At 37.3% G+C, this 21,403-nt stretch overlaps 1 protein-coding gene across 1 annotated transcript in view; it reads left to right on the top strand.

Annotated features, from left to right (window-relative positions):
- Nucleotides 1-566: 566 nt before the first annotated feature.
- IPO7 (importin 7) overlaps nt 567-21,403 on the top strand; it is a 43,613-nt gene continuing 22,776 nt past the window's right edge. The window contains exons 1-5 of the mRNA XM_004016167.5: nt 567-762; nt 13,224-13,305; nt 15,311-15,464; nt 17,293-17,451; nt 20,818-20,974. Of these exons, the coding sequence (XP_004016216.2) occupies nt 679-762; nt 13,224-13,305; nt 15,311-15,464; nt 17,293-17,451; nt 20,818-20,974 (636 nt within the window). The 5' untranslated portion in view covers nt 567-678. The remainder of the gene's footprint in view (nt 763-13,223; nt 13,306-15,310; nt 15,465-17,292; nt 17,452-20,817; nt 20,975-21,403) is intronic.

The following is a 21,403-nucleotide window of genomic DNA, read 5'->3' as shown; positions in this document are numbered from 1 at the left end:
ACGCTTTTATTCTGCATTTAGAGGTGATCCGTATAGTCTGTGCCAAAATTTGGATACTCGAAATAAATCATAATTTTAATATTTAATTATCAGTACATAATGTGATAAACACATTTAACACATAAAGCTCATTTAACCCTTGTGTTAGTTACTTCCTTAAGATCAAGTTTCAAATGGGATTACTTGGGTCAAAGATTATAAACATTTTTATGGTGTTTAGAAACATCTCAAATTGCTTATCAAAAGACTTCCTTCAATTACACAACTACTAGCAACACACATTGCATCAGGCTTACTTTATGGTTACCAAAGGTATATTATTGTGTGACATCTTTGTAACTGATTGTTTTAATTTTGTTTCTTAGAAGTTGGAACATTTTTTTCTTTTTCAATAGCAAGTACTGTCTGCAGGAGCGACAGCTCAGGGCCACGTGGGCTGCGGATCGCACAAGTGGACTACATCTCCCAAGGTGCTCCACCGGCGCGCCGACAGGAAGTGGCCGGAGCATCTCCCGCCTCCACGCCGAGGAGAAGAGGTTCTATCCGGGGCCTTGGCGCTTCTCTTTCCTTTCGCGCCGGTTGCCGCTGCGGAGCGCGGCGGGTCCATGTGCGCAGTGAGCGGCGCTATTTCTGGCCCAGTAGCACCCGAGCTCCGGGTTTGACCGCGTCCCCGCTGCGATGGACCCCAACACCATTATCGAGGCCCTGCGGGGCACCATGGACCCAGCCCTGCGTGAGGCCGCGGAGCGTCAGCTCAATGAAGTAAGGACGCCGGGGTGGCGGTGGCGGTGGCGGTGGCGGTGGCCGCGGCGGCAGCGGGCGGGCGGACTGTGGCAGGCCAAGCCCTCCCGGCCTGGCCAGAGGCGCGGACGGCGTCGCTGAGGGGCCCAACTGTAGGGGTGGGGCGGGGACCTGACGACGAGTGCCACGCCGGGGCCCTTTGGCTGCTGCGGTAGTGGTGGCGCCGGCCACGGTTTGCGTCGGATCCTGAGTTGGGCCTCTGGCTGCGGTGGAGGCATGAGGGGCCGGCTGGGGCGAAGCGGGCGTGACGGGCTGGACACATGGCTGGCTCGGGTGGCCGGCCGCCCTCTGGCTCATTCCCAGCTTGTTCTCGCGCCCAGGAGGGGGCGAAATTCACCGGGAGGTTTTCAGACGTTTCCGGGAGGAGTCTTGCTGGCGCCGGATTTGGAGGGGCTCCTGGGAATGCGGAGCTGGTCCACTGGAGGCTGCGCCTGTCAGCTTGCCCCTTTCCTGGGCTGATGGGTGACCTACACAACTTTCTCTTCCCCGGCTGAGTTGCTAGGGACAGCTTTCAGAGGCGAGCCCCCACTTCTTAGGCAGGGTGAGGGTAGTGCAGGACACCCGCAGGAGTCTGATTCACTCCTCTTGTACTCTATTATTGCCTCGCAGGGGAAGGCAGGGCTATTTAGTGGAAGGTGTCAGGTGAAGCGCAGCATTCTAGGTAGAGCTACACCACTAATTTCTGAACTGACCTTGGGCAAGGCGCTTAACCTTTCGATGCTGAGTTTTTCCCCATTCATAAAATTAGGCCAGAGGGTTTGCTGAGAGGTCAAGGGAGACGATGTCAGACAGTGCCTGAAACCTGCCAAGGTCCATATCAACTCTCTGAGGACTGGTTTATTTTTCTCCCCATATTTTTGGATGAGACCACTCTTTGGAAAGCAGCCTTATTATGTGGGTATTTAATTGCACTCTTTTCCGTTTCATTCTTTGTTTCTAAGTTTCTGCAACTTCTCTTGGAGTATTTTAAAGACTTTCAAAAGGATCCCTGTCACTTCCTGTGTCTCCCTATGAATTTGTCCAGTTTTAGTGAGGTTTATGTCTTTTTATTTTTAAGGTAGCGAGAATTCCTCTTTAAAATAGAATTTCAGTTAGTTTATGCTCCTCTTAGCTGGTAGGTAAATACTTCTAAAACTTTATATTGACTAATATGAATTGAACATCTTCAGTGTACCATGCTGTTTAGAGATCCCCGGCCTCAGTGAACTTAACTTTTAAAAAGCTCATCCACAGAATTTAGACAAGTGTAAAGTTATTTCAAAATAAAAAGTTAAAAATCTGTTTTATATGGAAGACCATTAGATCTTGCCAAAAATGATGCCCAAGTTCTTAGGCTGAAAGTCATCTTGGGAGGAGGACAGATTCCTTTTGGATATAAAATAGTAAGTTGAAAGAAATTCACTCTTTAAACCATTACTAAACTATGGAGAGAGTTATGAATCACTTTTTGATTTTGTGATAGACACATGTTAAGATGAACATTATTTTGTTTATGATGTGCTTGACACACTACAAGTTCAGTCATAGTGATTTCTACCATGACTTTGCCCTAAATCACATTATTTTGAGTAAGTATACTTGTGTGTAATTATTAATTTAAGAAGTTATTATTTGAAAGAATTGGTTCCTTTGTAGGAAAATTGAGTAAGTAATACTTCCTGCAAATTTGAAATTTATTTATTCTTCAAGCATCTCAGTTCAGTTGTATGTACTAACTAACATCTTGTAATAGAGACTTGGGGTAAGTATTTAACAGGCTAGTTTTTAGAAGATAAAGTAATATTCAAAGCATTTATTATTTAACAGTTAAGCTGCTATTAGGGTTTTGAAATTTTCTGAAGTATGAACACTGCTTATCTTTTCTTTAAAAAAAATTGATATTTGGGCTGTATTTTTGTAATTGTTAGCTACTTACATTTTGCACTTTTCTTTCAGTTATTACACCTAGATTTTTTAGTAATTTTCCTAAGGTAACTTTTCTGTTAGTTAGCATATTCTAATTTCCAATCTTGCTTGTATTTGAATTCTTTTTGCTTTGACTTTCTTGTGGCAGAACCTAGGTTTAGGAAGAAATAAATCCAAGATAAGTCTTGAAGAAGCTTGACTGTAGTAAGAACGAGGAAGTAGCATCTTATTTCTTGCTTTGGATAAAATAGGGTAAACCAATTATTCCATCATGATGATGGCTTTTTCAACTGAAGCTACATATTGGTTCATTTAGTTAGAAGAAAAAGATCATTGCCATTGAATGAATCTCTTCAGCTAAGTGAAGTAATCACTAACCTAAAAAGTTTTTAATATTATCAAAGTAGATAGTTTAAAAACCAGACCAAAAGTGTCCCTGCCTCAGAGATTGCACTTGACTGTTCCCTTTGGTTGGAACCCCTTTTATTCATTTGCCTCCCAAACTTGTTCTTTCGCTTCCCTCTGTCACTGTTCCGCTGTGTCCGTATCCCTAAGGAGTGACTTGACTGCCATGCTCCCTGTCTCCCTTCACTGGTTTATTTTTCTGTGTGTCACTGATTTATCATATGTATTGTACTTACTGTTTCCCTGGTATAATTTTTGAGTTTCATGAGGTCAGGAATTCTTATGTCTTGTTACTGTTATTCTTTGGTTGTTAACGGTAGGCTTTACTGACTTCCTGTTATAGTAGATAACAGTATAGGCTATAGGTTTCTTATATGACCTCCACTTCAGGAATTTTAAGGGTATTTATATGTTTTTTATATTATATATAAAGTTCTAATAGATTGTTAAAGACCACTGTATGGACACTGTTTTTGACAGATATTTTCAAGATAAATCTGATTTAGTATTCCTCACTTAACTCTGTAGTATGTTATGCATGTTGATCTTTTTTTTGAACCGATGTTATAATTTGGAACCCACTGCCATGTCTCAGCTTGAAATATGTTCATTTAACAAGCTTTGCCTCAAAGACTGGAGAGAACCATTTTTATTTTTATTTTTTTTAACTACTGAAGATTTCTCCACTAGCTGGAGGGTATTAATTTAACCTCTTTTTAAGCATCATTTTCCTTATGTTATCATGGTATGTCATTGTATGGGTTGAGCAAAATGATGAATGTAAAAATTTCAGAACTACTAAGTTCTCTCGAGAGTATTTGAATTACTGTTTAAATGCCAATTGATTAACCAATCCAACATGCAATACATTTCCTTTCCTACCTAAGTTAGTAGTTGTTCATCTCAGTGGCAGATGATCAAAACTGATGGAGAGAGAACACATAACCTGTTATTTGGGCAGTTAGCTCACTAGTACATAGCATTATTATATTGCAGCATGAAAACTGGTACTCTTATAATCAGACTATGTGGCACATTGTAGACTCTCAGTAAATACTTGTTGAATGCAAAGAGAAATAAAAACTTGAATAATGGAAATGTTAAGAATACTCATCCTTGAATTGTTAAAGTAGATTTGTGTTACAGGGATCTTTCAGTTCTCATTGAAATTCTATACTATATAGTCTAATATATCTAGAAGTGCAATTAAAAATTTGTTTAGGTTATCTAAAATGTGTCCATTTGGTATTCAACATTGTTTCTAATATTCTAGAGGCTATTTGTTTTTGAAAGCAAAGACTGTTCTTTTCCATTTGTACACACACACACTTAGAAATACTTGTTTTTTCATTTTCATTTGCAAGATAAAATATGTCTGAAGGTTTTTGGCAGATTATTATAACAGAGGACAACATCTCTGCTCTCTTGCTTTAGCTGCCAGTGTTCCTCAGTGGAAACCTTTCTGTATGCAAATTTTTACTCATGCTGCTCGCCCCTCTTGTTAAGCTCTATCACCTACAACTAAAAATTTTCCTAACCATGGTTTAGTCCCTAAGTTGTGTCAGACTCTTTGACCCCATGGACTGTATGTAGCCTGTTAGGTTCCTCTGCCTGTGGGATTCTCCAGGCAAGAATACTGGAGTGAGTTGCCATTTCCTAACCATAAATCTCTTTTAAATCTCTTAAACCCACAGTTCCTAAGCTTAAGGTGCTATAAAATAGTTGTGTGGGCAGAAATGTTGCTTTTTCACATGCTTTCTGTGAATAAAAAGTAAGAGGACATAGCTTTGGTAAGTTTCTTGACGTTTTGTGTTTATCTTTAAAATTCATGAACTACCTAAGTCACATCTGGTATCTTCACAGATGGTTACTATTACAACTCTAAGTGATACATTTATTTATAATTGGTTAATTTAATTTAATTTTATTAAAAGCTTATGAAATGTTTAAGGAAAATCTTAGGTCTGGAAAAGTGCAGAATGACAGCATTTTGGCATGTCTAAAACTTCAACAAATATTTTTGAGACTGTGGTGTATATTTTTGGAAGATGGAATAGTTTGTAGTCTGAGCAGGTAACATTCCTTAATTAGGAATGTCATGAAGTAGGTACTGTTGTGAATTTTGTAGAGGGAAAGTCCCTGGATTCTTGGACAGTTAGACAGGAAGTTATTCAGTGACATAGCATGTTAAAGATCTGAAAGAAAAATAACAGTATATTAGTAATACCTGTAAGAAAACAACTTTCTTTTTCAGAATTAGCAATGCATGCATATCTGTCAGTGGCACAGTAATGATGAGTTTGATTTAAAGTTTGGCTTTTCTTTTGTAAATTTTGTTTTGTCACTGATAATTTGTAATTAAGTTTTTAGAAACTCCTTAATTGGAAAGCATTGCCACTATTTAATGAAAGGCAGGAAGACACAGTGAAGACCCACAACCTGGTCCTGATTTTACCGCTACACTGACTTACCCTCACTATGCCTCATATTTCATATAGGTAATATAGATACAGTATTTGCCTTTGTCAACTTCTTGAGTAAAGCAGAGAGGGAAGAAATTCCTTGGCTCTTGAAATTATCTGGCTGTATTCATTTTATGTAAACTCTGATATCAGAGTGCCCTTAAGCCCCTCTCTTCCTTGTAAATGATGTAAAGTACAGTAACTGAAGGTTTGTTTGGTTACATTCCAAAATGGCAAGAAATAATAAAAAATTACCTATTACAGAGTAAGCTTTGAAAGAGATTGACATTGGGGGATTACATTGGAAAATGTGGGTCTAGAAGGGAAATTGATATTGAAGAAAGCATGACTAAAAAGTTTTGTCTGATTTGAGGAGCTGTAAACCCCAAGGAGAAAATGTCTAGGAGGCAGTTGGGAATGTACAGCTGAAGTTTAGGATAGAAGGCAGTAATAGAAAAGTGATTTTTCTTCTGGAAGTGAATTGAGAGGAAGAGGAAGAGAGTGTGATCTGGAGATGTGGGGTAGACTGGAGTGCAGCACACGCTTGGGCCATGCTCATTTTTGGGGGACTCTGAGAAACATGGAAAAGGAGATGGGAGAATTGTGCAGAAAATTTCCTTAAATAAATTTCAAAAATTTTCTGCCAGTGAGCATGAATTCCTTTTGCTTAAAAAGCTATTAGAAAAAAAGGTGGTTGACATTTCTAAATGAGAGAAATTTAAGGAAAATGAAGACTTTGCTGGGAGAGTCTTTTATTTTAAAGTATTGATAACCTTGGAGAAAACAATATCTGATTACAGGATTAGTGAGTGAAATGCTTGTTCAGTTCAGTCGCTCAGTTGTGTCTGACTCTTTGTGACCCCATGGACTGCAGCATTCCAGGCTTCCCTGTCTATCACCAACTCCTGAAGCTTGCTCAAACTCATGTCCATTGAGTCAGTGAAGCCATCCAACCATCTTGTCCTCTGTCGTCCCCTTCTGCCCTCAAATCTTTCCCAGCATCAGAGTCTTTTCCAGTGAGTCAGTTTTTCACATCAGGTGGCCAAAGCATTGGAGCTTCAGCTTCACTAGGAATAAGTTTGTAGGTCAGAAGGGTAGTAGGGTCAGGGGAAATGTGTTTATGTGATATATATGTCTTTTTTTTTTCCTTTTGTAGGCAGACATATTTTGGGGAGTAAGGGAGCTGCCTGTGGAGTAGAAGATTTCAGGCTTTTATAATGATAGTTTTCTATCTGTAATGTTTTATAGTCCTCTATCCTAGAATTACATCCACACACTGCTTCGTAATCTTATCTTCCCACAGGATAGATCTGATCATGTAAAAACTTTCAAAAATAAGTTCACACTTAATAGATCTTGATGTGATCACAATTTACCTATTCGTTTTTGTCTTTCACTGTTCTCTTTCATTCTCCTAGTAATCTCTTTAACATAACCTATACTTTTCCTTTTAAAAATCTTTTCTTCTCATTTCTATGGGTTTAACTGCTCTAGGGTCTAACTAAAAAACTTACCTGTCAGTCTAATTAGAATTAATCTCCCCCCTACCTTGAAGTGGTGATCTTTCATCTCTATAGTATATGGCATGTTGTGAAGTACTGGTAAGTGGGGTGGAGTTAAAGGAGATGGAGTTGAATTTTGTTGAGGTGGGTTAAGGGTGAATGTTGGTTATCTGTATTGATGACAAGTAATGAGAAGGTAAGAAGTGATAGTTCTGTATTATGGTGAGCAGCTTTTAAACCTGAGTGTTAGCAGTTTTAGCTGTATGATATATAATGACCCGTTTGTTGCTTCACTTCTCCTGGTTCTCTGACTGCTAGATGCCAGGAGCTTGAGGCAGGCCCCTAATTAGTGTCAGCATCCAGAAGTTACATTTATACTTAGACTCATATAAAAGATTTATTGTAGCATCTTCTGAAGCCTAATCAGTGTTTGCCAGACTTTGTGATTAAAGTTGATGCTAGTGATATTTTTACTTAAATTTATTTTTTATACTATAGAATATAAAGCTGTTTAAATTTTATATGATAATTAATATACTGACAGTTAACATGTGATAGAAATTCTTAACTATGTGATAGTTTGCTGTCTTCAAGAATCCAGAAAGTTGTTAGAAATTACCCACGCTTGAGTTTTTTCCTAACTCGTACAGTTAGTGTATACCTTTACTTGTTTTATAACTAACGGTACAGATCTGTGCATTTTCCCTCATTTTTAAACTTAATTGAGGTATAATTTATATACTGTAAAATTTACCTGTTTTAAGTGAAAATCAGTGATTTTTAGTAGATTTGAGTTGTATGGCTATTAGAACAATCTAGTTTTAGAACCTTGTGGACACGACTGAAGCGATTTAGCAGCAGCAGCAGCAGTAGCATTATCCCAGTAAGATGCTTCAACTCCAGCTTATAGTTAATCCCCATTCCACCCTCCAGTGATGATGAATCTACTTTTTGTCTGTTTTTTTCCTTGAGAACCTGATGTTTGATATTTGGTACTAATTTAATTGAGTCCGTTTGTTACCTGCTTGGGGAGAAGATGACAAGGCTTCCTGCACTAGGGATTTCAGATGGATGGGACCAGTAGATAGATGTCCAAGGTTGAGATTGCTTGTGCTCTTCCTGCTGATAGAAGTTCCCCTTCTTCCTTAACCTTAGTCTAGCTCAGTTGTCAGTTGTACTTTTTGGATTTATGCTGTTGTTGTTTCTGAAAGCATTCAAAGTGACAAAATAATAGAGTAATAAATTAGTAAGTACTTATTTTCAATGTTTAGTTTCGCTGGTTTTTTAAAATAATAAATTTATTGAATTCAGTCACTTTAGTATCCAGTTCAGGGGTTTTTTAGTATATGCAGTTATGGATCTGTTACCACAAACTTTAGAGCATTTTTATCACCCCAGTAAGAAACCCATACTATTAGCAGTCACCCCTACTTCTTCCTGCACACCGCCAGTCCTCAGCTACTTTCTGCCCGTAGATTTACCTATTCTGGACATTTGATACAAATGAAATCATACACTCTGTAGTCTTTGGTGACTGGCTTCTTTCACATACTGTAATGTTTTTAAGCTTCATAGGTATTGTACTGTGTGTCAGTACTTCATTCTTTGTATTACTGAATGTTACATGAATGAATGGATATGCTTACATTTTGCTTACCCTTTGAAGGACATCTGAGTTGTTTCCACTTGGTTATGAATAATGCTGTGAATGTTCAAGTATAAGTAATCTTGTTGATTTTTTTTTGAGGGATAATTTATATATAATACAAAGCTCAAAAATATGTACAGCTCAGTCAGCTTTTACCTAAGTACCATCCTCCAGATTAAGATAGATAGACAGATAGAGAAAACGTTTTTGTTGGCCTGGAACTTTCCCTTGCGACTCTTCCTAATCAGTACCTTTCTTTAGGTTACTGTTACTCTGATTTCTGTTAATTGTAGTTTGGATTCACCTGTCCTTAGACTTCATGTTAATAGGATTACATAGTATGATATAGTCTGGCTTCTTAACATATTTTTGAAATCAGTATTATTGATTTCATAGGTTGGGTTTTTTTTTTAAGTTACTGTATTTCATGTATGAATTATATCACAGTTTGTTTATATAGTCACATGTTAATAGGTATTATTGTGAACATAAGCCCTTATTTCTCTTGAATATATATGGGGGAAATTGCTACATTATAAGATAAGATAATGCCAGTTTTCCAATATGGTTGTACTATTTTATATATCTACCAGCACTGAATTCCATTTTTTTTCTTATCTTGATCAGTGCTTTGTTATTGCATATATTGTTTTAGGGTAGCTTTGTCTTGTCCACTTCACGTGTGTGTGTGGCCATGCCATGTAGCTTGTGGGATCTCAGTTCCTCAACCAAGGACTGAACCTGGGCCATGGCAGTGGAAGCCTGGAATCCTAACCACTGAGCCACTCGGCATCTCCTTGGGCTAATTATTTTGTAATTTGCTTGCACATATTTGTTGATTTTTGTTTTGGAGTGGTTAACACTTCCTCAGATGTTGAGATATTTTCCTTTTGTTCCCCTCAACATTGTTTATACCAAGGCAGGGCCGAAGCCTATGAAGCTTTACTTTTATCTACCTGATACCAAAACTATTTTGTGTCTTTCACCCTTTAAAGTGTTTGGCTTAGGTTTTCTCCACCAAGATGATAAAAATATTCACCTTGGTTTTCTTCAAGTACTCTTAAGGTTTTGTTTTGTTTTGTTTGTATTTTTTAAACCTTAAGAAGTTAGAAATTGATAAACGTCTTTGGTTATTATAACATATAGTGCCTGTTGTGTTATAGGAAGATGCACTGAGTAGCTCGTGCTCACTTCTAACTCACATGTCTCTGTCCAACCAACAAAAACAGTGGCCGTTGTGTGGTGGTTTTTGTTGTTATAAAGTGACTCCTAAATGTAAACCAACGACCTCATTTGGAGTTCCAGTCATAGAAAGCAGTCTTTTTCTACTCAGAAAGATAAACTGCAGAGTTGGGACCTCAGGAGAGCGTTGTATATAAATGAAACTACGTGTTGTACTTTATGAGTGATTTAACGTACTGAAAAGTAATTTGGCAAAGTCAATTTATGCCCTACTGACTTTAGAACATACTTTCTGAGAAAGATGAGGTGTGGTTTTTGTGTGTTTTTTTGTTGTTGTCGTTTTTTGGCCACACTGCACAATTTGCCGGATTCTTAGTTCCCTAATCAGGGATTAATCTCTGGCCATGGCAGTGAAAGCCTGGAATCCTAACCATTAGACCACCAGGGAATTCCCTGTCATGTTTTGATGTTTGCTAAAATACTTTTTGTGTTATTTCCTTAAAGCTAACCTATGAAGTAGATTCTGTTATACTGACTTTGTAATTAAGAGTTAGATTTGCTGCAGACTTGTATATATTACTATGTATAAAAGAGATAATTAATAAGAACCTGCTGGTATAGCACAGGGAACTCCATTCAGTACTCTGTAATGGCCTATATGGGAAAAGAATCTTTTAAAAAATGCCATAAGTATTTGTTAAATAAAATTAATCTTCACAATAAAAAAATTAATTTGCTGAATTAAACTTGCTCAGGAGTTAAAAACGTAGGACATGACATCACTTAGGTTTACAACCAGTACTGTCTTGAATTCTAGCAGTTCATTCATAGAGTTCACAGTTTTATGCAGGAGATAAGATATATTGCTGTAATATTAATGACTTAAGTATGGTAGTAGTGGTCTTTGTATGCTTACCAGTCAAAAAATACAAAGTTGCTTTTTTGCTCCATACAACCTCTATGTGATCACAACTGCCTCTAAGGCACCTTTTGTTAATTCATTCAGTTATTCTTTTAATAAATTGGTTGATTATCTTGAATGCTAAATATGAGGAATTGGATATAAAGATAGTAAAATCTTTACACCTAATGTATCTTGAGTCTAATAGGAGAGGCAGACATAAAGCCAGTCTACAAATGTGTAATAATTATTATGAAGTGGAAAAAAAAAAAACCTTGGAGCTTATGAGAATAATTGGGAGCCCTGCTTAGCCCTAGTGTGATCAGTGAGGAAATGCTTCTCTAAGGAAATGTTTAAACTTGAGACCTAAAGAATAAAGGTGTGAACCAGTTAACTCTGGTGGAGCATTGGAGAGAAGAGTGATGTAGGCAGAAAGTCACAGCATGTACAAAGACTCTGAAATGGGGTAATGTTTATTGTTGCAAAAACGTAAGGTGGGCCAATCAGGGGGATGAGGAAGTTTCTTTAAGTGAGGCTGAAGAAATAAGCAGAACAAGAAAAGACAGGGCATTTTAGGCCTTAGGAAATACAGTAGAAAATTGTTAAAAGGTGTGTTTTAAGGGGATTACTTTACAATTTTAAAGATTATTGAGTACTAAATAGAGAATGTTGGGGAGGCAAAGGGTTACATTAAGAGACATGATAGTCACTTGGACTAGGTTGGTGTTAGTGGATACAACCATTTTGGCTATACAATTGATAGAGTCTGATGTATTGAATTGGGATAAGAAGAGGAAAGTGGACTTCCCTGGTGGTCCAGTGGTTAAGAATCTGCCTGCCAATGCAAGAGACATGGGTTCAATCTCTGCTCTGAGAAGATTCCACATGCTGAGGGGTGCAAAAGCCTGTGGGCGGCAACTACTGTGCCAGAGTGCCCTAAAGTTTGTGCTCTGCAGTAAGAGAAGCCACTGCGGTGAGAAGCCTGTGCATTGCAAGGAAGAGTAGTCTCTGCTCTAGAGAAAACATGTGCACAGCAACAGAGACTCAGCACAGTGAAAAATAAATAAATTAAATTTTTTTTTAATTTTAAAAGAAGAGGAACATATTAAAAATGACATTCAAATTTCAGATATGAATAACGGAGGATAGTGATGACAGGTTGGGAAGGGTGGTACAAGGAAGGAAGAGTCGCAACTTTTAGGGAAAAAAATGATTTCATCATAGTAAGTCTGAAAATCCTGTGTGATAATGGAGGTAGGGATGTTAAATAGGTCTGTTAGTGTGTCCTGGACTGGGAACTACATTTGATTTATAGATAGTAGTTAAAGATAGTTGCATGAAATCAGCTGGGAAGCAGAAAAGATGGCCTATGACCAAGTTCTTGAACCATGTAGACAGAATGAGAAACAACCAAAGGAGCCTGAAAAGGTACCAGGAAAAGTGATGTATGAACGATTTAGATGAAAGGGTATTTCATGAAAGTGGTAACGGTTAACTGTTCAGATCTTATATCTGAAGGGAAATTCTTCTGTTTCTAAGAATGTGTTTCTGGAATTATAAGGAGGAAACTAAAAATCACGAGTGTCCATGTGAACATGTGCAGAAAAATACTAAAACTTGGGCTGGAAGGACATAGGAGGTGTTTATATTGTGGAATAGGGAATGAGAATACATATAAGAAGAGATTTCAGTTCTTTTTTAATAAATCAAAAGCAAATATGACAGATTTAGGAATTAACTTTTTTGTGTTGTTAATGAAAGTAATCCAGGATCATGGCATAAAATTTGGCTAATAGAAAACTTCTATAATCCTACCATCCCAGATATAACTCATTAGCATTTTTGGTGCATTTCATTATTTTCTGTATGTGTTGCATTGTATATTCATGTAAATACATTTACTAAGTCATGCAGTTTATATCCTACTTTTATTGTGTATTCAAAGCTGTTTTAAATATAGCATGCATACAGAAAAATGATCATGAGAATACAGTTGATTAATTTTCACAAATTGGATACACTTATAAAACAGCTGTATTATGATACAAAATGTTATTAGCACCTTGGAAACGACCCCTTCAGGTTATTCATTTTTGCTGGTTTCATTTTTGTCTAGCCACTTGATAGAATATCCCTGGAGAAATTATTACTGAATTGGGGAAATAGGTATCACAGAGGAGACCGTTTGTGAGCTGCTGCCACCAATGTGGTTAGAAGTTTAACAGTATGTAGGCAAATGCAAACATGCAGGTTTTAGGATACTGCATTTTGTGTGTGTGTGTGTTCCTTATATGTGCGTGGTAGGAAATACTGGAACCAGCTAGTGGAGGAGAGCCTTTTGTGCCAGCCAAGTAGCGAAATAAGAGTACTAAGAATATGTATTTGCAGAAATTTAAAATATATTTTTTTATTTGTAGGCACACAAGTCTCTGAATTTTGTTTCAACGCTGCTTCAGATTACTATGTCGGAGCAACTGGATTTACCTGTGAGACAGGCAGGCAAGTTTCCTGAATTATTTTCTTGGATATATGTAAATAATGTTTGAAAGGTTCATACTTGAATAGCAGAAGTGTCTTGGGAAGATCCTTCGGTGATTTTCTTCCCGGAAAATTGGTTTGGCCCCCTTGTGTTTACTACAAACTGTCACAAGTACGTTGATATCTGGTGGCAGAGTTTAAAGGACTGTGATATTTCACCGAATTAAGAAAAAAGCTGGAAAATTGATGAGGTTTATTGCAAGATTCTCCAAATTCTGTTTCTTTCCTTGATGGATGATTCTAAGATATAAATCTCCAGTTATTTGCTTTTACTGTTTTATTTTAACCATTTAAAAGATACAATTTCTTAGTCCCAGTGTCAACAAAATATTAATTCCTTCAGTATCAGAGTCTATGAAAATGTGGCATGCTACTTCTGATATTATCTGTTCAGCAAAGTAATGGAATTCACATCTTTAATGCTTGTTATTTATTTGCAGATACATTTCTTATAGGACATATAAACTGCAAATAACTTTACTGTTCTGGAAAAACCACTTAAATTCTGGAGTTATTTTTTGCTGTTCTTTTTCCTTACACCGATTTTGTTTTAAAAAATTTTTTTTCTGCTTATTTTATTTAATGCAAGCACATCCCTTTTCTCTACATAGTGTTAATCCTAAAATTTATATTTTAACTACTAAATGATTTACCTTAATGTCCCATATGCTCTGAAACCTTTCTCAGTTGTTGGAATTTAATATCAGGTCTGTATGGTATTCCGAGTACCTAAAGAATTGCCTGACACAGTGAAGGTACTCGGTAAATGAATGAATGAATGGAAGTTATGACTTTTTAAAAATTGACATATAAATAGAACAAATTAAATGAGACTTTTGTGTCTATAAAATACAGTAATTTCACTGAACCATGGTCAACAGTAAATCTTTAAAATTTTTCTAGTTAAATAGGGAAAGGTTGGTTTGACTATTTTAACTGTCATTTCTCTTTTACTTATGAAGTTGACATTTTCCCCTTTGGCTATTTTTTTAGATAAGAATCTTTGCCTTTAAATCTCAAATTTTTACTAAGATATTGAAAGCCTTTGGATTTAGGAAGGACCTTAAGCACATTAGAAACTTGATTATGTGTTTTAGCAAAATTAAATTCTACTGGAATTTAATTTTTTAGTATGTACAAAGCCAGAAGCAACTGAACTGTGGAATTGGTCCTAATTTTTAAAGTATCATCATTGCTTTAAAATTTACATCCTTGTAATGACTGAATTATATTGTATAGTGCATGGTATATGGCGGTTTCATTTGTTAGACTTTAAAAGATGTATTTACTGTCTTTGTAGTAGAGCTCAAGCATTCTGGATGAAATAGAGTGAATCATGAGGTCTTGCAGTGCAGTTCCCACTTATGTATTTTGTTTGACCAAACACCTTTTAAAATACTGAATCAAAATTGTACAAATAAGTATTTACATCCACTTCTTTGGTGCATTTTGATAGAAAGAAATACTCAGGCTGTTTCTCACAGTTCTAGAGTCCAAGATTAAATAGAAACTTTATTGGTATGTGTATGCAGTTTTGTTTTTTAGAAGTTTCATTTAAAAAACAGACTTGGTAAAACAGCTTTCCTACAGAAAACAGGGTGAAAAGTATTGTGTGTAAATGCATTGTAAACACGGTTTTGTTTTAGTTTGCAGAGTTACTGCAGTTCAGTTCAGTTCAGTTGCTCAGGCGTGTCCGACTCTTTGCGACCCCATGAACCACAGCACGCCAGGCCTCCCTGTCAGTCACCAACTCCTGCAGACTGTATATTTAATAATGACTTTGTGGGTGATTACTGTAGCCAGCCTTAAATTTGTGTTTTGCCAACTTTCTAAACAATAGAATGCAGTATTTTAGTTTTAAAAGGATAGCTCTCCTAGCAGTGGTTGGTCTGAAAGAAGCTGAGGTGTAGACACGGGGATGGTTACAGTGCTTTCACATCTTCTGTCAAATTGATCTATATTTTAGGTGTCATCTATTTGAAAAATATGATAACGCAGTATTGGCCTGATCGGGAAACAGCACCAGGGGATATATCCCCTTATACTATTCCTGAAGAAGATCGACATTGTATTCGAGAAAATATTGTAGAAGCCATTATCCACTCTCCTGAGCTCATCAGGTATGTATGTATTTTAAACTTAACCATTATTGAAGGTAATAATTTTCAGGGTTTGCAGGAAAGGGAATCTTTCAGAACATAAAAATTGGTTGTTTTGGAGACTTCCCTGGCGATCCAGGGGTTAAGAGTCCACTTTACAATGCAGGGGATGCAGGTTCAGTCCCTGGTTGGGGAGCTTTGATCCTACATGTTGTGGAGCACACAACTATGTGCTCACAACTCCAGAGTCGGTGCCGCGCCTGAGAGACCAGCCAGATGCAGCAGAGTCCCTAATGCTGTAGCCAAGGCCCAGCGCAGCTCCCCCTCAAAACTCTGTCCTTTCTGAAGCACAAAACGTAAATGACGTTAAGGGGAAATTACTTTTTTATTTTCTCACTGCAGTTTAATTTTACATTTATTAAAACCCAGAACTTTAAACTTCATGTCAAACTTGTGAAACACACTATGTTTAGATGAAAGGGATCACAGAAAATTATAGAATTCTGTCATATACTTTATATTGTATTGATGTTCTGAATGAAATCTGTCGGTTGATGGGGATGAAAAAAAATACGATTACCTGCATTTGTAACATTTGTTGGGTTTCTTTTAGATCAGTAATAGTTCTTGATAGTGACTTGTTTTTTAAAATTTATTTCTGGCTGCACTGAGTCTTTGTAGCTTTGCTCAGGCTTTCTCTAGCAGCAGTCAGGGGCTACTCTTTGTTGCGGTGTGCTGGCTTCTCATTGTGGACCACAGGCTCTAGGTACTCAGACTTCAGTAGTGCAGCATGTGGGCTCAGTTGTTGGCAGCTTGCATGCTCTAGGGCGCATGGGCTTCAGTAGTTGGAGTGCACGGGCTTAGTTGGTCTGCGGCTTGTGGAATCTTCCTGGACCAGGGATCAAGCCTGTGTCCTCTACATTGGCAGGGGAATTCTTATCCACTGCACCACCTGGAAAGTGCAGTTCAGTTGCTCAGTTGTGTCTGACTCTTAGCAACCCCATGGACTGCAGCATTCGGGCTTCCCTGTCCATCACCAACTCCCAGAGCTTGCTCAAACTCATGTCCATTGAGTCGGTGCTGCCATCCAACCATCTCATCCTCTGTAGTCCCCTTCTCCGCCTGCCTTTAGTCTTTCCCAGCATCAGGGTCTTTTCCAGTGAGTCAGCTCTTTGCATCAGGTGGCCAACATATTGGAGCTTCAGCTTCAGCATCAGTCCTTCCAATGAATATTCAGGACTGATTTCCTTCAAGATTGACTGTTTGGATCTCCTTGCAGTCCAAGGGACTCTCAAGAGTCCTCTCCAACACCACAAATCAAAAGCATCAATTCTTTGGCACTCAGCTTTCTTTATGGTCCAACTCTCACATCCATACATGACTGCTGGAAAAACCATAGCTTTGACTAGATGGACCTTTGTCAGCAAAGTAACATCTCTGCTTTTTAATATGCTGTCTAAGTTGGTCACAGCTTGTCTTCCAAGGAGCAAGTGTCTTTTAATTTCGTGGCTGCAGTCACCATCTGCAGTGATTTTTGCTAAGCTACTAAGTCGCTTCAGTTGTGTCTGACTCTGCGACCCCATAGATGGCAGCCCACCAGGCTCCCCCGTGATTTTGGAGCCCAAGAAATAAAGTCTGTCACTGTTTCCATTGTTTCCCCATCTATTTGCCATGAAGTGATGGGACCAGATGCTATGATCTTAGTTTTTTCAATGTTGAGTTTTAAGCCATGTATATATATTTGGCTGCTTCGGTTCTTCTTTTGGGCATGCGGGATCTTTCCATTGTGGTGAAGGCATGGCATGGGCTTAGTATTTCTTCCTTCTTATTGTTTATTTTTGACTTTCAGGGTACAGCTTACTACATGCATTCATCATATCATCAAACATGATTATCCAAGTCGCTGGACTGCTGTTGTGGACAAAATTGGCTTTTATCTTCAGTCTGACAACAGTGCATGTTGGCTAGGAATTCTTCTTTGCCTCTATCAGCTTGTGAAAAATTATGAGTAAGTATCTCTCAATTCCTATAGTTCTGAGAAGTAGAAAAAGCTTGGGAAATTTAAGCTAATCAGTTTGAACAACTTAAGTTTCATTTGATCTATATACCAAAGTTAGTGAATTACATGTTGATTTTAATTGTGTCTTCCTTTTGAAATAGCATTCTTGTTTTAATTCTGCAGTCTCTTCTGTTGATTCAGCTGTGAAACTCCTTGTGCCCTTTTTTCCTAATCATCCGTTTGCCTATTCAAAACCTAAGTTATCTATAACTCCTCTATATAGACTCCTCAATTTGTGCTGATAAAAGGCCTAAAGATAAACATTTTTTAAGATATGAAAGGGGTCAAAGTACACTGAGCGTTAAAGCTCTTTTTCTGGCTTTCTGTGAATTTTTATCTTAATTTGAGTTCTTGCTAAGTTTCAAGAACCTACCTCTAATTCTTTAAGAAGAATGTGTTGGAAATTCATTTGATCATCTTTTAATCATTGTGTTTGAAGGATTCATAGTCATCTGCTTTAGTGTTGGTATATTTGAGCAAATTATAGTCTGTGTAAGTACTTAGTATCAGTAAGAAAGATTTAGGGATCATTTTAGACCTGGGTTTAGGGATCAGGAAAAAAAAATCCAACCTTGGAAGTTGAGGTATAGCACTAAAAGTAGTGAGGTGTAGCACTAAAAGTAGTAAGCCTAATGTTGTTGAGGTTTTTCTCTTAAGTGTGTGGTGAAAATAATGAAATTGGTAGGCACTTGAAAATTTTGATGTTAGGAAATTAAAGAGGAAGGAACACTACACCATGATGGTGGCTTTATTTCTAGTCCTAACAGCTACACATTGTGAGCCCTCTAACTCTGGGGCTTGTAGTTAGCCTCTGATACCCTTTCTGGGTCCCGCTCAAAGTAGCTGATGAACTGCTGCGTTTGTTCTGAGCAGGAAAGAAATATACCATTTACAGCATTGGTACTGGTGTTTTCTTGTGTTCCCACCAGCTACCCATCTTCCTGCTAAGGGATGTTCCAGCTGTTGCTCCAACCTCTGTCGGAGTGCCAGTTGTTGTAGTTCTGGTAAGTGAGTGACTGAGAGAGAATAATAATAACAAGCTGTCATTGTCATTGAGAAGGTTCAAGTCTCTCCTGCCCTGTAATCTCTAGCAGGAGAGAGTATGATAGGGATTTTTTAAATGGAAAACATAGACTGCTGCAGTGGTGGAATTTCAGTTTATTTTCAGCCAGTGTTTGTGGAGCGCAAGGTGTTCACAAGGGGTCTGTGTGGACTAAAGCAGTTCTAAGAAAATGCATGCAGAAATTGAAAGCTGTGATGGCCTTCAGGAGCATAGATCCTTAGGAATTGCTTGTCAGTTGAAGGAGCATAGAAGGAACATTTGAAGAGAAAGGCATGTCACACCACATGGAGTGAGCAAAGAAAGATGCCGAGGTAGAAATGAGACACTGTCTTTAGTGGGTAGTGAGGAGACCACTGAATGGTATGGATAACTTCTGTTGAGAGGTTGGGGTTCATTTTAAATTAGTAAATTGGGACCCTCTTAAAAGACGGTTTTGAATGCCAAGATGGGGAATTTGCATGTGATCTTTTACATGCAGATTGACTTTTTTCTTTTTTTAAAGAGGAAAATGATTGGCTAGTTTTTGAGAATTCCCGATGAGTATGGTTCACCAGATTGACACTGGTAATAGGCTTTTATTTGTGGGAAGAGGTGAGCTCCACATCCTATTCCTCCACCGTCTTGATCACTCCATAGGCTTTTCTTAGTATCACATTTTCATGCTTTCAGGAGCTTTCAGGTCTTATGGAATAGTATTTGTATCCTTCCATAAATTATTTTCATACTCAAACCCATTCCATTTTAAGACATTCTTCTCTCCTAACTCCCTATCTACACTGAGTGGTGGCCTGGAAGTTGGATGGTATAATATCTAAACTAATGAGTATGAAAATAATAATGTGGGCGATCACCTGGATTGGATAATGGAGAGAGGGTTGCATAGTATAGTTCTCATCTTTGTTGTTACAAGATAATATTGTCAGTAATTAATACAGCTTGTCTAATCAAATTAGAGAGTGCAAATGGCTTCCTTTTATAAATCGTTACTGTTTTTTTTTTTTTTTTTTTATCGTTACTGTTTTTATTGACTCAAAGAAATGTTCAGATAACCTTTAAATGTATACTAGGTGTAATTTCTCAGCATATCAAATAATATTTAAAACTGTCAGTTAATTGTTTAATCTCAAATCATTATTAGCATGAACATTGCTCTTATTTTAATCTTGGCAGTTTACTTTGCTTCTCATTTCACCCAGTGGGAAAAACAATCCAGCCTTTTAAGAATGTCTACCTTTACCCTTAAAAATGTGCTAACACACTCAATTCTTAGATACATTTTCTCCCTTTAGAAAAGCTACTGGTAGATAAAACTGGGGTCTGGTAGGGGAAATCAGTTACTTAATTAAAAAAAGAAAAGCCATTAGACCTTTTAACAGTACTATTAAAATGCTAAGGATCTCTATGGGGGAATGTCTCAATTAGTCAGTACTTCTTTACTGATAATTTTGAAGCAAAATGTAATTCAGAATTCAGGATTTTTCAGAGTTTAGAAAGGTTTAACAAAGTTCACATAATATATTTTCTATTGAAATCTGTACCAGTATCCAGGAATCAAACATCATTTTTTATATATGCTATATGAATATTTACTCCAAATGGGATAAACAGAGATCATCAATATCCTGTTGAGGTCAGGCTTTGTTGCCGGAAAGGTTACCAAGTTATAGTGGTAATCTATCACTATAGTGATTTATAGTGCTTTTAGAAATAGAATATTTTCTTCTTTACAGATGCCATTTCTTCCTTAATGCTTTTGGTGTGTAAATCACTTAAGGATGGTAATACAGAATTATTTTATATCAATCAGCTCCTAATGTTTAAAAAACAAATCATTGTAGCTCCTCAGTTGTATCAGTATTCACAGTGATAACATAGTGATCATAGTGAAATGGTTAAAGGGCAGATCCTGAATCTGCTAAGGATCATACCTAGATATATATATTCGAGAAGATGTTTAACTTCTCTGTGCCTCAGTTTCCTCAGGTATAAAAGTGAGAATATTAATGAGGCCTTGGAGGTTATTTACCTCATAATAAATACTCAGTAAATTTTAGATGTTCTCTTGTTATTTGAGGTTTTTTCTCAAGTTGCTTTTTACCTATGGTTAAATTCCATAATAGGCTTTTCTTCTAGGACTATAAAATTGCTTAGAAAATATTTGCTTTTATCTGTATAAACAGGCAAGTAGTTTGTATTTATAAATAAAATTGTAAATAAATTCTCACAGAATTAGTTTGTATTCCTACCCAAAGGTATAAGAAACCAGAGGAACGGAGTCCATTGGTAGCAGCAATGCAGCATTTCCTGCCAGTTCTAAAGGACCGTTTTATCCAGCTTCTTTCTGATCAGTCTGATCAATCTGTCCTCATTCAGAAACAAATTTTCAAGATCTTCTATGCTCTTGTTCAGGTAATTTTATAAAGTCGTTTTTAATATATAAAGTCAGCTGTCGTTTGGCACCATAAATGATGATAAAGAATATCTTTCAGCTTAAGAATTCACAAAACTGAAAATCAGTTCTTAGAGTTTGCATCTAACACGTGCTTTATCATGCCATATATGTGTAGATTGTCCCACTAATTACAAAACCTATTTCTAAGCTTGACACAAAATGATTAATACTGTGGATTTGACTTTGTATATTCTAAATCTTCCTGGGATAAAAGACCCAACTAAGGAAATGGTGGTATCTATAGTCTAAGTGGAGTGTAATTACTTATGAAACAGAGGTTTCGATGAGGATTAGAATTCTGGCTCTTCTTGTGCTACATGGCCAAAGAGAGATTGTCTCATCTGCCAGGATCTTTGGTTCAATTCATACCATTACTCATTTTTTAT

This window comes from Ovis aries, chromosome 15 (genome assembly GCF_016772045.2).
Source record: "Ovis aries strain OAR_USU_Benz2616 breed Rambouillet chromosome 15, ARS-UI_Ramb_v3.0, whole genome shotgun sequence".
NCBI lineage: Eukaryota > Metazoa > Chordata > Mammalia > Artiodactyla > Bovidae > Ovis > Ovis aries.
Note: the sequence above shows the minus strand (reverse complement) of the source record. Positions and strands in the feature narration are given on the sequence as shown.